The sequence below is a fragment of the Octopus sinensis genome, linkage group LG8 (genome assembly GCF_006345805.1).
Source record: "Octopus sinensis linkage group LG8, ASM634580v1, whole genome shotgun sequence".
NCBI lineage: Eukaryota > Metazoa > Mollusca > Cephalopoda > Octopoda > Octopodidae > Octopus > Octopus sinensis.
The window spans coordinates 25,995,563-26,008,788 of NC_043004.1; the positions used below are offsets into that span (position 1 = coordinate 25,995,563).

Below are 13,226 nucleotides of genomic sequence, written 5' to 3' on the forward strand. Positions count from 1 at the left end.
GCAAGGAATGAAGCCAGTATGCTTTGGTGGATGTGTAATGTCAGTGTGCATACACAATAGAGTGTAAGTGCCCTGAGAGAAAAGTTGGACTTAAGCATCAGATATGGTGTGCAAGAGAGAAGACTGCACTGGTATGGTCATGTGTGGCGAATGGATGAGAACAGCTGGGTGAAAAAGTGTCACACCTTAGCAGTTGAAGGAACCTGGAATGAGGTGGTGAAGCACGACCTTTGAACATTGGGTCTCACTGAGGCAATAACTAGTGACTGAGACCTTTGGAGATACACTGCGCTTGAGAAGACCCCACAAGCCAAGTGAGACCATAACCCGTGGCCTATGCCAGTGGTGTATAACCAGCCCACTTATAAGTACCCTTCATTCATTGGACAAGAAAATTTGCTTGCAAAGACCTGTTGAGGCAAGCGAAATCTAAATCGTTGATGTGGCCGATGTCAGTACCGCCTGATTGGCACTTATGCCAGTGGAACATTAAAATCACCATCCAAGTGTGATCGTTGCCAGGGCTGCTGACTGGCTCCTTTGCTGGTGGCACGTAAAAAAACACCATTTGAGTGTGGTTGTTGCCAGTACTGCCTGATTTGCCCTCGTGCCAGTGACATGTATAATCACCCAGAACCATGTGGTTGGGAAGCAAGCTTCTTACCACACAGCCATGCTATGTCTATATAGTCAATATTTTTATTATAGGTATCTTATTGAAATTAAGTGAAAATTTTCAAACTTGCTTTATTGATGTAATTTTTCATGCTGAATCTGATGTTCACTTGTTCCAGAAGAATTTTAAAAAAATGTTACAGAAGTTTAAATTTGGATTATTTTTACCTAATTAGAAAACAGGATTTGGAAGCAATATATTATGATGACAAAAGTTGTAAAAAGTTTTGAAGTTGTAATAAGTTTAAATGAATTAAGTCGTGTGAAATGTTGGAACAGGCAATATAAAAAGAAAATATCCTCAATGAAATTTGTTTCTTTTTTTGCCAAAAATACAAAGAAACTATATGTTAGATTAAAAAAAAAAACTGTAAGATACTTTTAGTGAACATTTTTCTAAAATTTTTCTGGAACAAGTGAATAACAAAATCAAATTCAGTATACCAAATTTGAAAAAAAAAACATGTTTTTGTAGCAGAAATTCAAGAATGAAAGTTCACAATGCTGGTATGTAGTTGTAGTTTTAAGCAGACAATAGCTTGGTTTGTTACTATGGGAACAGGCATCACTGTGATTGTGGTTTACCATTGACTAAAATTACCCAAAATTTGCAAATTTTGAAAGCTATTAACTTTTTATTTATCAGTTTACATCAAAAATGAATTTCATTTCCATAATTAGTATACAAAACTACATCAATGCACCAAATTTGAAATCAACTGGAACAAAATTAAAGGAATGGAAAATGAAAGCCATACAGAAAAAGACTCCAAAATATCTTATGTTCTGAGTTCAAATTCTACCAGAGTTAACTATTAGGATCAATTGAATGTGTAGCCATGTAAAATTGTAGTAATTTTTAACATGCTACTACTACTTTTGCCTCTGCATTTAGCTATAGGTGCAGTATTAATTCTAACAGATTGCTACTACTACTATTATCAAGCTTTTTATTACTGATAATGTAGTAGCTTCCGGACTGTTAGCTTGAGTGTTGGGAATGGAAATCTCAAATACCCAAATTTGAGAATTTCTTCTTAACATTGCATTGTAGAATGTGAAAACTACCCCTTCTCAATACTGTACCCCCATTCATTTGAGGGTTCTTATCTTGTGAGTTATTTGACAACATCACTAATGCAAGTGTCATGAAAAAGCATCCAGTACACTCTGTAAAGTAGTTGGTGTTTGGAAGGATATGAGGCTGCAGAAATCATGCCAGAGCATTGGGTTTGGTCAATACGGTCGACTAGTCCCCTCCCCACAAATTTCAAGCCTTGTGTCTTTAGTAGAAAGAATTATTATTATTACTTGTAGTGATTGTGGATTGACAGAATTAGAGCATAGGACAAAATGTCCTGCAGTATTTGTTCATGTTCCTTACATTCTGAATTCAAATCCTACTGAGGTCAACTTTGCCTTTCATCCTTTTGAGGTCAATAAAATAAAGTACCAGTCAAGTATTCGACTAATCCCCTCAAAATTGCTAGCTTTGTGCCTAAATCAGAAACAATTATTATTACTTGCAGCATAAACAGCGAAGAGAGAGAGAGAGGCGCCAACAACAGGCTTCTCTTAATATGCAAACTCTGTCGAAAACCCAAAAAAGTCGTGAAAGGTAAGAAGTTATTTTAACATACTGTCTGTTTTGATTTCTAAAATGATTATATTGTCTATAATTATCAATACATGTTTCAGTACTTTTTTTGTAGTCAACTCTGATTAGTTTCATTTGTATTCAACTACTTTTCCCTTCTTTTACTTCTACTAATTAAAAGCTTACAAGCTTTTACCACCCAGATCTCATCTCCAATCTTGATGATATGTCCTACTTAGACTAGTTCTCATACAGCTATACGTTGAAGAAAAATCTTCCTCATGAGTGGTCAGTGTATTGTAATGAGACTTACATATGAATTGGGGTACATGGGGTAAAGTGTTGTGCTCAGACATTCACCTACTTGACAGGAGACTTGGCTCCCTATTTTATAAATGAGTAGTGATGTTGACATATATTCCTTGATTTATTAACAAATATAGACATTAGTTTATTCAAAAATGTAACTAAAGATTGTTTGGATTATTAAGGAATATAACAATATATACGGTACTGGAAGTTCTTTCCCAAATAATGATTTTGACTTTATTCTTCTAGGGATCGTCAGAGACAGCTGCGGAAATGGCAGAAGCAGTTTGGAAAAAGGTTGCAGGAAAATAAGCAGAAGGTAAGCTTTAGCATTTGTATATAAATCTTGAATTGTTAATGTCTCTGATGTTTGAGAATATATTTAGCTTTGAACATCCTGTTGGAAAGTTTCTTAGCCAAAACTCAGTCTTGTAATCATTGAGCAGAGAATAACTAAAAATGGGTTTGTCTATTCAAATGTTTATAGTGTTTTTACTTGTGGTCAGAGTACTATGAAAATTTCTAGTATTACAGAAAAGATGTAGTTTATTTTAATATAAATAATAATTTGTGCCAAAAATAATCTTATGTATGTGTGGTTGTTAATGACATAACTAAAAAGCAGATACACTCATAAAGACAGTGTAAAGGAAGATGTTTGTAATAAATGCAAACATCATACAAAAAAATGTTTTCTCTGACCCTTTTGCAGCTTATGAAATTTACAGGTAATCTGAGTTACACCCTCAGAAATAACAGATCCAGGTATGCTTGAATTTGATCAACATATCTGATCCTTTTTTTTTTCACATACAAGTTAGTTTGTTATGCAATAATACCAATCGAAACTCCTTGAAAAATATTCAACAGATTTCACATCAAGTCCTTAAGGTATTTTTGGACCAATGATACTTGCAAAAGGTTCAGTATCCAATCATTCTTCAAGTAATCTTTTGTTCAAGTCAATTTGAGGGAAAATCCGATCACAACGTTCTATTTGCATGAAATAAATAAATAAATATATCACTGGTTATCATCTCAAAATCCTTGTCTACCATAAATTCATCAATTAATCAAAGTGGTCCCTCAAAGAATGATTAGTGAACATTTTAACTCAAACTTTCATCATCACCGTTTAATGTCTGCTTTCCATGCTAGCATGGGTTGGACGATTTTGACTGAGGGCTGGCGAACCAGATGGCTGCACCAGGTTCCAATCTTGATTTATTTCTGAATTTCCACTATTGTTTACATGAAGTGAACTATAATAGTATAACATACATGGTGATGTGTAGACATGTACAAGATGTTAAGAGTTAATAGAATGTTCTGGTTTGTTTTTCATGTTTAACGCTTTTGTTACCGTATTTGTTTTGAGATGCTCTGAGTTTGTTTCAATTATTTTAAATATAACAAAGAATTTAGTAAAATAACTTAGTTATCATTCAGCTAGTGTTAGGAACATAAATTGTGACTCAGGTTTGGTGGAAGATTTTAATTCAAGACTTATGAAAACAAGACATTTGTACTCAGAGCCAGAGTTGGTTTCAGGGATGGTAACGAAAGGGTTAAGCAGCTTTCCACAGTCGATTTACATTTTGGCTTTGCTCTTTCTGTTACGTAGTTTTACTATTGTGATTTAATGGTGATCTTATTTAAGGTTTTAGAAGTGGAGCATCTTTTGTTACATCCCTTTACATTTTCTATTCAACTCTTGACAGTGTTGACTATTATTACATCCATACTGTGTAACCGTAAACCTACTTAATTAAGTTAGTTATCATTTCTCAATTTGAATGTGTAAGCCAAATTGAATCTAACTAGGAAGTTTTATGATGCACATCTTGTGTTATGTCATAGACCTCAATACTGCAAACCGTCCAACCCATACCTGTATGGAAGGCAGACGTTAAACAATGATAATGATGATACACACACGATATTTGGGATAACTTTGACTTTGCATAAAAGAAAAGAAAATCTCAATATCCCATCCAAAAATAAAGCATTTTAAAAGTCAGAAAACATCAACTAGATTGTGGCTATTCAAAGGAACCACCCTCAGCTTTCACTAAGGCCTTAAGAGAGCTTCAGAACCTAGTGCGTGTGTTCCTCACTGTTCCTGGGAAAGCTTTTGAGCACCTCCCTCATCTTGGACAGATCTTGTAGGCAGAGCGATTTGTGTCTTTCAGTTGCCATGGGGATTAGAATCAGGATTTAGGAAGCCGAAAATTGGGGCTGGTGAAGTCATAGAAATTCTCCAACAACCACTTCTGACTCTTTCTGGAGGTATGCCAAGAAGCTGAATCCGGCTGCCATACATATGCCCTTCCAGCAGTAACCTTCTCCAGCCAGGGTTTGACCACAGTCTCCAGCAGCTTCACATGGCTGTCTGAATTGAGCCTAAGTTTCTGTTCAAACAAGTGGGGTGGCATGACATTCACTCTCTTAGGAGACACATTCAATGACCATCAAAGTTTGGGGGAAACTTGGTTTTCATGATATGTGGGACATCACATGGATTGTCGGTATGCCACCTATTGTGGGTGTTGAGCAACTGGTCCTGGCGTAAGTTCTCATCTGAGAAGAACCAGATAATCCTTGGCTCGAAAGGATTCCTCAGCTTGTTCAGAAGCTTCTTTTCCTTTATCGAGCACTTCTCCTTGGCTGTCAGAATTTGTCCCTTGTGCTTCTTGTACAAGTTGTTGTGAATGTCCTCATTCATAACCAGCTTCATAGTGGCAACTCCAATACCCATCTCTCTCACCAAAGCCCAGATTGCTTGGATCTTCCATCAGCTTGTCCTGCAGTAGTTGTTGGATGAATTTTGATGTCAGAATGCCTGCTTTGTCCCTTCCTGTTACAGCTGTCCATTTGCATCTTTAACCTTTACAGTGTTCTCAAAACATTGAGCAACAATCATGATGTTGGCATTTTGATACCCAGTAGGAATCATGATACAAGGAACTCTTTTCCAATACTTAGATAGCTTTCTAGTCCTTTTTATGTCAATTAACTTTTACTGAACTGTGAATTTAATCTGTGCTCGCCAATGCCATTGACTGTTTACCAATACATTGAGCTGTTTCTGAAAGAAAGACATAAAATATCAAACTTAGCTGGACACCTTTTGTGTGTGTGTGTGTGTGTGTATAAATATATATATATATATACATATACACACATATACACACACATACTTATACACTCACACACGAGTGAGTGGACAAATGAAAGAAAGGGCACTCAATGTATTTATTTGGAGTTACATGTATGGATCAAAACAGTTTGATTTGGATTTCATGCTACTTAAATTTCCAAGCTTGTGGAGATGTGTATGCCAGCCTTGCCTGGCATGTAGAAAGCACATACTACGCTCACGGAGTGGTTGACGTTAGGAAGGGCATCAAGCTGTAGAAATACTGCCAGATCAGACTGGGCCTGGTGCAGCCTCCTGGCTTCCCAGACCTCAGTCGAACCATCCAACCCATGCTAGCATGGTAAGCGGACATTAAACGATGATGATGATACATACATACATACATACATAAACACACACGCAGTAATGCCTCGATATACAAGTTAGTTTGTTCCCGGAGACCACTCGTAAAACGAAAACTTGTAAAGCAGAGCAATAATTTCCCATAGTAGCAATGTTATAACTCGTAATTCATCCCCAGAAAAGTGTTGTACCTATAAAATTTATAATATTCATAGATAAATGGCAATAAAACAACAGTAGAATGTGAAGAATATTTTATGTAAAGTTAAGAATGTCAAGATCATTTATAATAAAAAATATAATAATTGTTTTCTGAATCACTTTCACTTGCGCTAGACTCGCACACACCATCATTTGTAGATGCAATCGCCAATTCACAAGCACTCATAGACGGATTTGTAGATTTCTTTTTAAAAAACAAATCTAGAAATATTTGCTTAGAAGCATTTCTTCGCTCTCTATAAATTTCTCAGTAACACTCAGAAGCATTTGTTATGGTCATAGAAACTTTTGCACTTCATTCAAAATTTAGATCTTGTGCTCGAAAAGTTTCCAAGCCTTTATCTAAATGTTGAAATGTTTCTGCAAGTTCTTTCAACATGAAAACATTAACTGACGTTTCATCAACTGTGACCTTTTCCTCTTCTATTGTTGCCTGCTCTTGCCATTACAATGTATTCATTGGTGAGTTTGTCACTATGTGATTGAAGCAACTTGTCTACATCATTTGCCGGCATGTTCAGATTCAATTCATTTGCCAGGCTTACAGTTTCTTTTGTTTCTTTTTGTGCATTTTCTTTTAGTGATTCAAGATCCTCAAAATTATTAAGAAACTGAGGGTAAAGTTATTTCCAAATGATGTTGCCACATACACAAAATGGCTTTCTTATATTTATTATAAAATAAAACTAAAAAACTCTGAGTCTTGTAAAGCGGGTCCTTGTGAAATGGCTTTACTGAGTGTAAATAGGAGCTAAAGTTGGTAGACAACTGAATTAGAATTAGTTATAAATCTTCATGTTCTGTGTTCAAATCTCACAGAGGTCAACTTCGCTTTTCATTCTTCCAGAGTTGTTATAAGAACTTTACTGTTTCCTCCTATCAAATTGTGACATTCTCACTGTTCCCTCTTACCAAAGTGTGGCTGTTCTCTTCTACCTGCTTGTGACGTAGGCAATGTTAAGTGACAATAAATTACAGTAACTGCTGGGTTTCTGCATTATTCCTCCACACCACTAAAATTTATCATTTTGTACTCCTTTCTCCAACTTCACATCCATTGACGGACCTCTTCATTCTCACATCTTGGACTCCCCTCTATCTCTGAGTTTATTTTTCAACTTAATAAAACTTATTACTTTCAGGCACCTGTTAAAAACCGAGATGCTTCAGTGCAGGTGCGTGAAACCTGGCAAGTAGTTGAAGACATGGACTTCCCTAGACTTAGCAAACTCAGTTTACCTGGAATTGAACCACCTGAAGACTTGTGAGTAATAAAATAGATTTCTTTCAAATAGTTTTGATATTGGCTTTATTAGCCAGCACTAATTCTATTTCTTTCTTGCAGGTATTGATAGTTGATTTCTCATAATTTGAGAACATTTCATTACAATTTCTTGTATCACAACTTTTATGGTTTTATTTAGTTGCTTATGGAAAGATTTTAATTTAGTATTGAATTACTTCAAGTAGTAGTGCTCTACATTGATGTGAAAGATATATGGCTGCTTTGATATTGCAAATAATCTGGCATGGATGATATAGCTGCCGAGCTGTTGAAGTATGGTAGGGAAGAGGTTGTACAGTATCTGACACATTTTGTTTGGCAGCAGGGAGATCTACCAGATGATATGGGTGGCATGGAATGATGATAACTCTACCCCACCAAAAAGGTAATCTGACAGGCAACTGACATGGTATTCTACTGTTATCTGTTCTTTGCAACATTCTGCTGAATAGATTGAAGGAGAAGATCATTGATGTATTGAGAGAGGAGCAGGCAAGTTTTCAGAGTGGCAGGTTCTGTATGGAACAGATCTTGTATGAAGGAATATAATTGAGCAAAGCAGAGCACATAGAGTACAGCTGCTTATTAATTTCATTGACTTAAAGAAAGCATTTGACAGTGTTGACCAAGATATATTCCAGAATAGCTTGGGAGTCTACGGGGTCCCTAGCAGATGTTTCAACATCTTTAAGTCTCTGTATACTAACTCGCAGTGTTCTGTGGAGATGAGCAGCAGAACCACTAACATGTTTGAAATTGCTACTAGAGTGAGACAAGATTGCATTTTGTTGCCATTTCTGTTCCTGATAGTGCTAGAGTTCATCATGTGGAAAGCAGTGGATAGCACCAGTTTTGGAATAACATGGGGATTAGGCAAAATAACAGATTTGGATTCACAGATGACTTGACATTACTAAGCTTCAACAGAGATATGCTGCAGTCCATGACAGATAGACCATACTGAGGGCAAAAGATCTGTGGATTAGTACTGAAAAGACCAAAGCCATATGAATTGGTGGAACCCAAGCACAACTTGTCCGTCTCAGGCTATATGAAATTGAGTACGTCAATAAGTTTACATATCTCAGTGGCTGTATTTCAAATGAGTGTGATGTAGAAGTTGAAGTCAAGACCAGGCTAGGTAAAGCAATGTTAGTATTCCAATGCCTTTGTCCAGTATGGAGATCAAAGACTATCAGTAAGAAGATAACGCTGCAGCTATACTCATCTATCATACCAACGGCCATTTACGCCCATGAAACCTGGAAGAAGACAGCAAGGATCTTCCAATTGCTAAACATCAATGCTGCCTACATTCAATCCTGGGCATGTCTTTGCAGGACAGAGTGCTAAATGAAAAGTTGATAAGAGATAGCATGGGAAGTTTACAGGATATAGTGACTAAGCAGTGGATATAATTTACTGGCCATGTGCTTTGATTACTGCAGGAGAAACATACTACCATCATGATGAAGTGGATGCCAGAATGAGGGGAAAGACCATGTAGAAGAACAAAAGAGATGTGGTGCTGCATATTCTGGGACAACATGATAGCAATGGAAGTCGGCTCTAATGGAGCTAAGAGAAAAGCAAGCAGATTTTGCCCATTGTGCTGATGGCACTGGAGGATCTAAGAGAGAATCTTGCTGTCTACATTGATATTATATATCAATCATCATCATTTAGTGTCTGCTTTCCATGCAGTCATGGGTTAGATAATTTGACTGAGACTGGTAAGTTGTAGGGTTACACCAGGTTCCAGTCTGATTTGGCATGGTTTCTATGGCTGGCTGCCTACTCCAAGAGTGTAATGGGTGCTTTTTACTTTCCTTATTTATGGAAATTTGCACGGTGATTTGACGAAGATTTGGCTGCTTTTCCCGTAGGCTGAGGAATCCCATAGGGGCTGCGATCACTTCAGTACCTGTTCAGACAATGTTGATTTGATGGATAGAGTGAGCTAATGTGTGGCATGAACATTTGATCACTATAACCAATCCATTTGTGCAGGTCATTTAGCGAAAGCTAAATTCTCATACGTCGTCTTTGATGGGAGAGTTCACCATGTATATATATGTATTTGTAGCTGTTTTAATATTAATGTGTTTAGTGATATAGATATTTATAACTGTCATAATATTGATGCCTGTACTGAAAGATGTAGTGGCTTTTTATCTGAAGTATTGTTACCTGCCTGGCTAGCAGACGAAGATAACTGATCTAACACCTTCGCTTGTTTTGGCTTAAATTACCAAAACATCTAAGATTTCATTTTTCTTTGTTACCCTGTGCACGTAAGCAAAAGCAAGGTATTGTAGTCGCTTATCTTTGTGTGTTTGCAAAATTACTGGAAAATGGCTGAGTGGATTTTCACCAAATTTGGCAGAAATACACATTGGGTGATTGGTTTGATAATAATTATCGTTGAAATTGATGGACGGGTGAATCAAAATTTTTTTTTCCTCTCGTTACATAGACATAAACGATAAGCAGGGGAAATAACTCTTGATGTTTTGTTCAAATGAATTTGTCTGAGAATATACAAGGTCTAATCAATAAGTATCTGAACTGTTGTTATAGTTATGAAGCTGAAGCATACAGATTGAAGCCACTTGGCACAGATTGACTGTGAATTGTGCTGTGCATTCGCACTAAGTTTTAAAGTTCTAGCTCACCTCCACTGTTTACAGCGGTGCTTGGAAGGAAGGTGTGTAGCGTGTGATAGTCACATTGACCATGAAAGAGAGAGTTGAACAGAGACTGTGCATCAAATTTTTCCAAAAGCTTGGTGATATCTGCTCAGAGGCCTATGCAAAGTTTTCAAAAAGTTCTCATTGTTCTTGACACAATCAAAGAGATCTTGTGCAACTGAAACCTGAATGTCTTATTGGTCAGCTGAAAGCAGTTTTGGTATAAACTTGGCAGATATGCTTCTCGTATCCAAATCTTCTGTGATAATGGATTGAACTGAGTCATAACTAGTCTGCACATCCTCTGATAACTCATGGATGTTGATTCGCCGATTTCTCCTCTCAGCTGCACGCACATCTTCAATGTTTTTCTCAGTTCTGCTGGTTGCAGGTCTCCTAGAATGTTCATCAATATCGACATTTTTTGGGGCATCTTGGAAACGTCTGAACCTCTCATACACTTGTGTGCAGCTCATACACTCTCCATACACTTTTTACAACTTTGCATAGGCTTCTGAGCAGGTATCGCCTTCACAACTTTACCTGTCATGGTCAATGTGACAATAGCATGCTACACACCTTCCTTCCAAGCACCATTGTAAATAACGGAAGTTAGCTAGAATGTTAAAACTTAGTGTGTATACACAGTAGGGTTCAAGGTCAATCTGTGCCAAACAGCTTTACTCTGCATGCTGTAGCTTCATTACTATGGCATGAGTCTGGATACTTATTGATCAGACTTTGTATTTATTAAATTAAATTTTATTTCATCCTTGTGTGCATGCAAGGTATGCATTGCCCCTCCAATACATTTATTTTTCATTCTTATACTATTTTCTTTAAATATTCAGGTTGCTCTGTGGTAAAATGGAGTTTTATGACAAGTCTTATGATCGTGTGACTACCAAAAATGAGCGGCCTTTGAAACGAATCAATCGTATTTTCCATAAAGTTACAACAACTGATGATCCTATTATCAGACAGGTAAATAAAGAGAGACAAGTTGTGTTCTACTTCTTGTAAATTGACATCATGATTTTCTCCATCATCACTGGTATTTGTAGTCATTACCATTTTTTATATCACCCCACATAAGGCTAACTCTTGTTCTTTGACTCATCTTTGAAAATCTTCTTTTGTAATTTTATATAAGAATGTCTTGTTAGATTGTAAATACCTTTATTTTACTAAATGCAACCAAATCTTGATTATTTTCAAAATGAAGAGAAAACTTTATGCTATGTATTTCATCTATTCTGTTCTCATGCTGTGAGTACAGTGGAAGCTTCTTAGTAACATGTTTCTTCCTCTCTCAAACTTTCTCAGGTTCTGTGTTGTGCATTGTTGATGTCTATATAACTTTTATATGTGACTATACAGTTCTTGACTCATCATATAGAAAAGTTCCAGCAAAGCAAACACCTAGAAACTATTTGTGATGTTAGGAAGACGAAGGTGGCAAGGTGTCATCTTCTCAGTCATCTCCTATCATCAAGGATGATGTACTTATATGAAAATTTGTATTATATATTTAAAATGATGTTGCACACTATTATCTGCATTGTTGATAAGAGGATGAATATATATATAGACATGTATATTGTTTCTAAACTGAGGGATACAGGGTCTGTTCAAGACAGACCAACATGTATATATAACCCCATTATCAAAGTTAGCTCTGAACTTAATTGTGGCAGAGGGTGATCTTAATCACTTTTGTTGAAGCTTTGCAAATACTTTGTCATATTTAAGCACTGCTGCTGTTGTCATCACCACACATCATCTTTGTCTTTATTATCTGTAATAAGTATCGTGATTGAATAATCTGATAATAAAAAAATGACATGAAATGAAAACATTTCAGATATCTTAATGAAGTTGTTAAATTTTTGTTAACCATTCTGTTAATTGCAGTATCAAAATCATTGATCACACTCTTGTCACTTGATCATTGATTTCAATGGTCAGCTCTTATATGCTGGTCAGTCTTATCCATTTGTTTATATTATGTGGTGTGTATAATGTGTATGTACTGTTATATTTGGCCATCATTATCATTTAATGTCTGCTTTCCACACTGGCATGGGTTAGATGGTTTGATTGGAACTGGTAAGCTGGAGAGCTGCACTAGGTTCCAGTCTGATTTGGCATGGTTTCTATGGCTGGATGCCCTTCCTAATGCCAACCACTCCAGGAGTGTAATGGATGCTTTTTATGTGCCACTGGTATGGGTGCCAATTATGTGACACCGGCATTGACTACAATACGATTTCACTTAACTTTACGAGTCTTCTCAAACACAGCATATCACCAAAAGTGCCAATTACTTATTGCCTCCTTGAGGCCCAACATTTGAGGATCATGCTTTACCACCTCGTCCTATGTCTTCTTAGGTCTACCTCTTTCACAAGTGCCCTCCACAGTTAGAGATCGACACTTCTTTATACAGCTGTCCTCGTCCATATGCATCACATGACAATACCAGCACAGTTGTCTCTTGCATACATCTCATGCTTCTTGTGCCCAGTTTTTGTCTTGAGATGCTTACACTGTTGTACATGCGCACTGACACTGCATGTCCAGTGAAGCATACTAGCTTCATTTCTTTCAAGTCTTCGCATGTCCTCTGTGGTTACAGCCCACATTTCATTGCCATGTAGCATGGTTGTTCGCACACAAGCATCATGCAATCTACTTTTCTGAGAGAGAGGCCCTTTGTTACCAACAAAGGCAGAAACTCTCTAAACTTTGCCCACCCTATTCTTATTCTAGCAGCTATGCTCTCAGAGCATCAACCTCTGCTGTTGACTTGGTTACCTAGATAATGGAAGCTATCAACTACTTCTAGTTTTCCTCTCTGGCATTTGATGGAGTCTATTTTCTGCACATTTCTTGTGTTTATTGTACCTGTACGTCTGCCACACTGAAAGACTATTTACCCTGTTA

The 13,226-nt window shown here is 36.8% G+C and overlaps 1 protein-coding gene across 1 annotated transcript in view; it reads left to right on the forward strand.

The window, feature by feature from the left end:
• The window catches only part of LOC115215121 (eukaryotic translation initiation factor 3 subunit D), a 33,822-nt gene that overhangs the window by 7,192 nt on the left and 13,404 nt on the right, over nucleotides 1-13,226 (forward strand). The window contains exons 4-7 of the mRNA XM_029784295.2: nucleotides 2,205-2,293; nucleotides 2,831-2,900; nucleotides 7,448-7,569; nucleotides 11,132-11,264. Coding sequence (XP_029640155.1) covers nucleotides 2,205-2,293; nucleotides 2,831-2,900; nucleotides 7,448-7,569; nucleotides 11,132-11,264 — 414 coding nt within the window. The remainder of the gene's footprint in view (nucleotides 1-2,204; nucleotides 2,294-2,830; nucleotides 2,901-7,447; nucleotides 7,570-11,131; nucleotides 11,265-13,226) is intronic.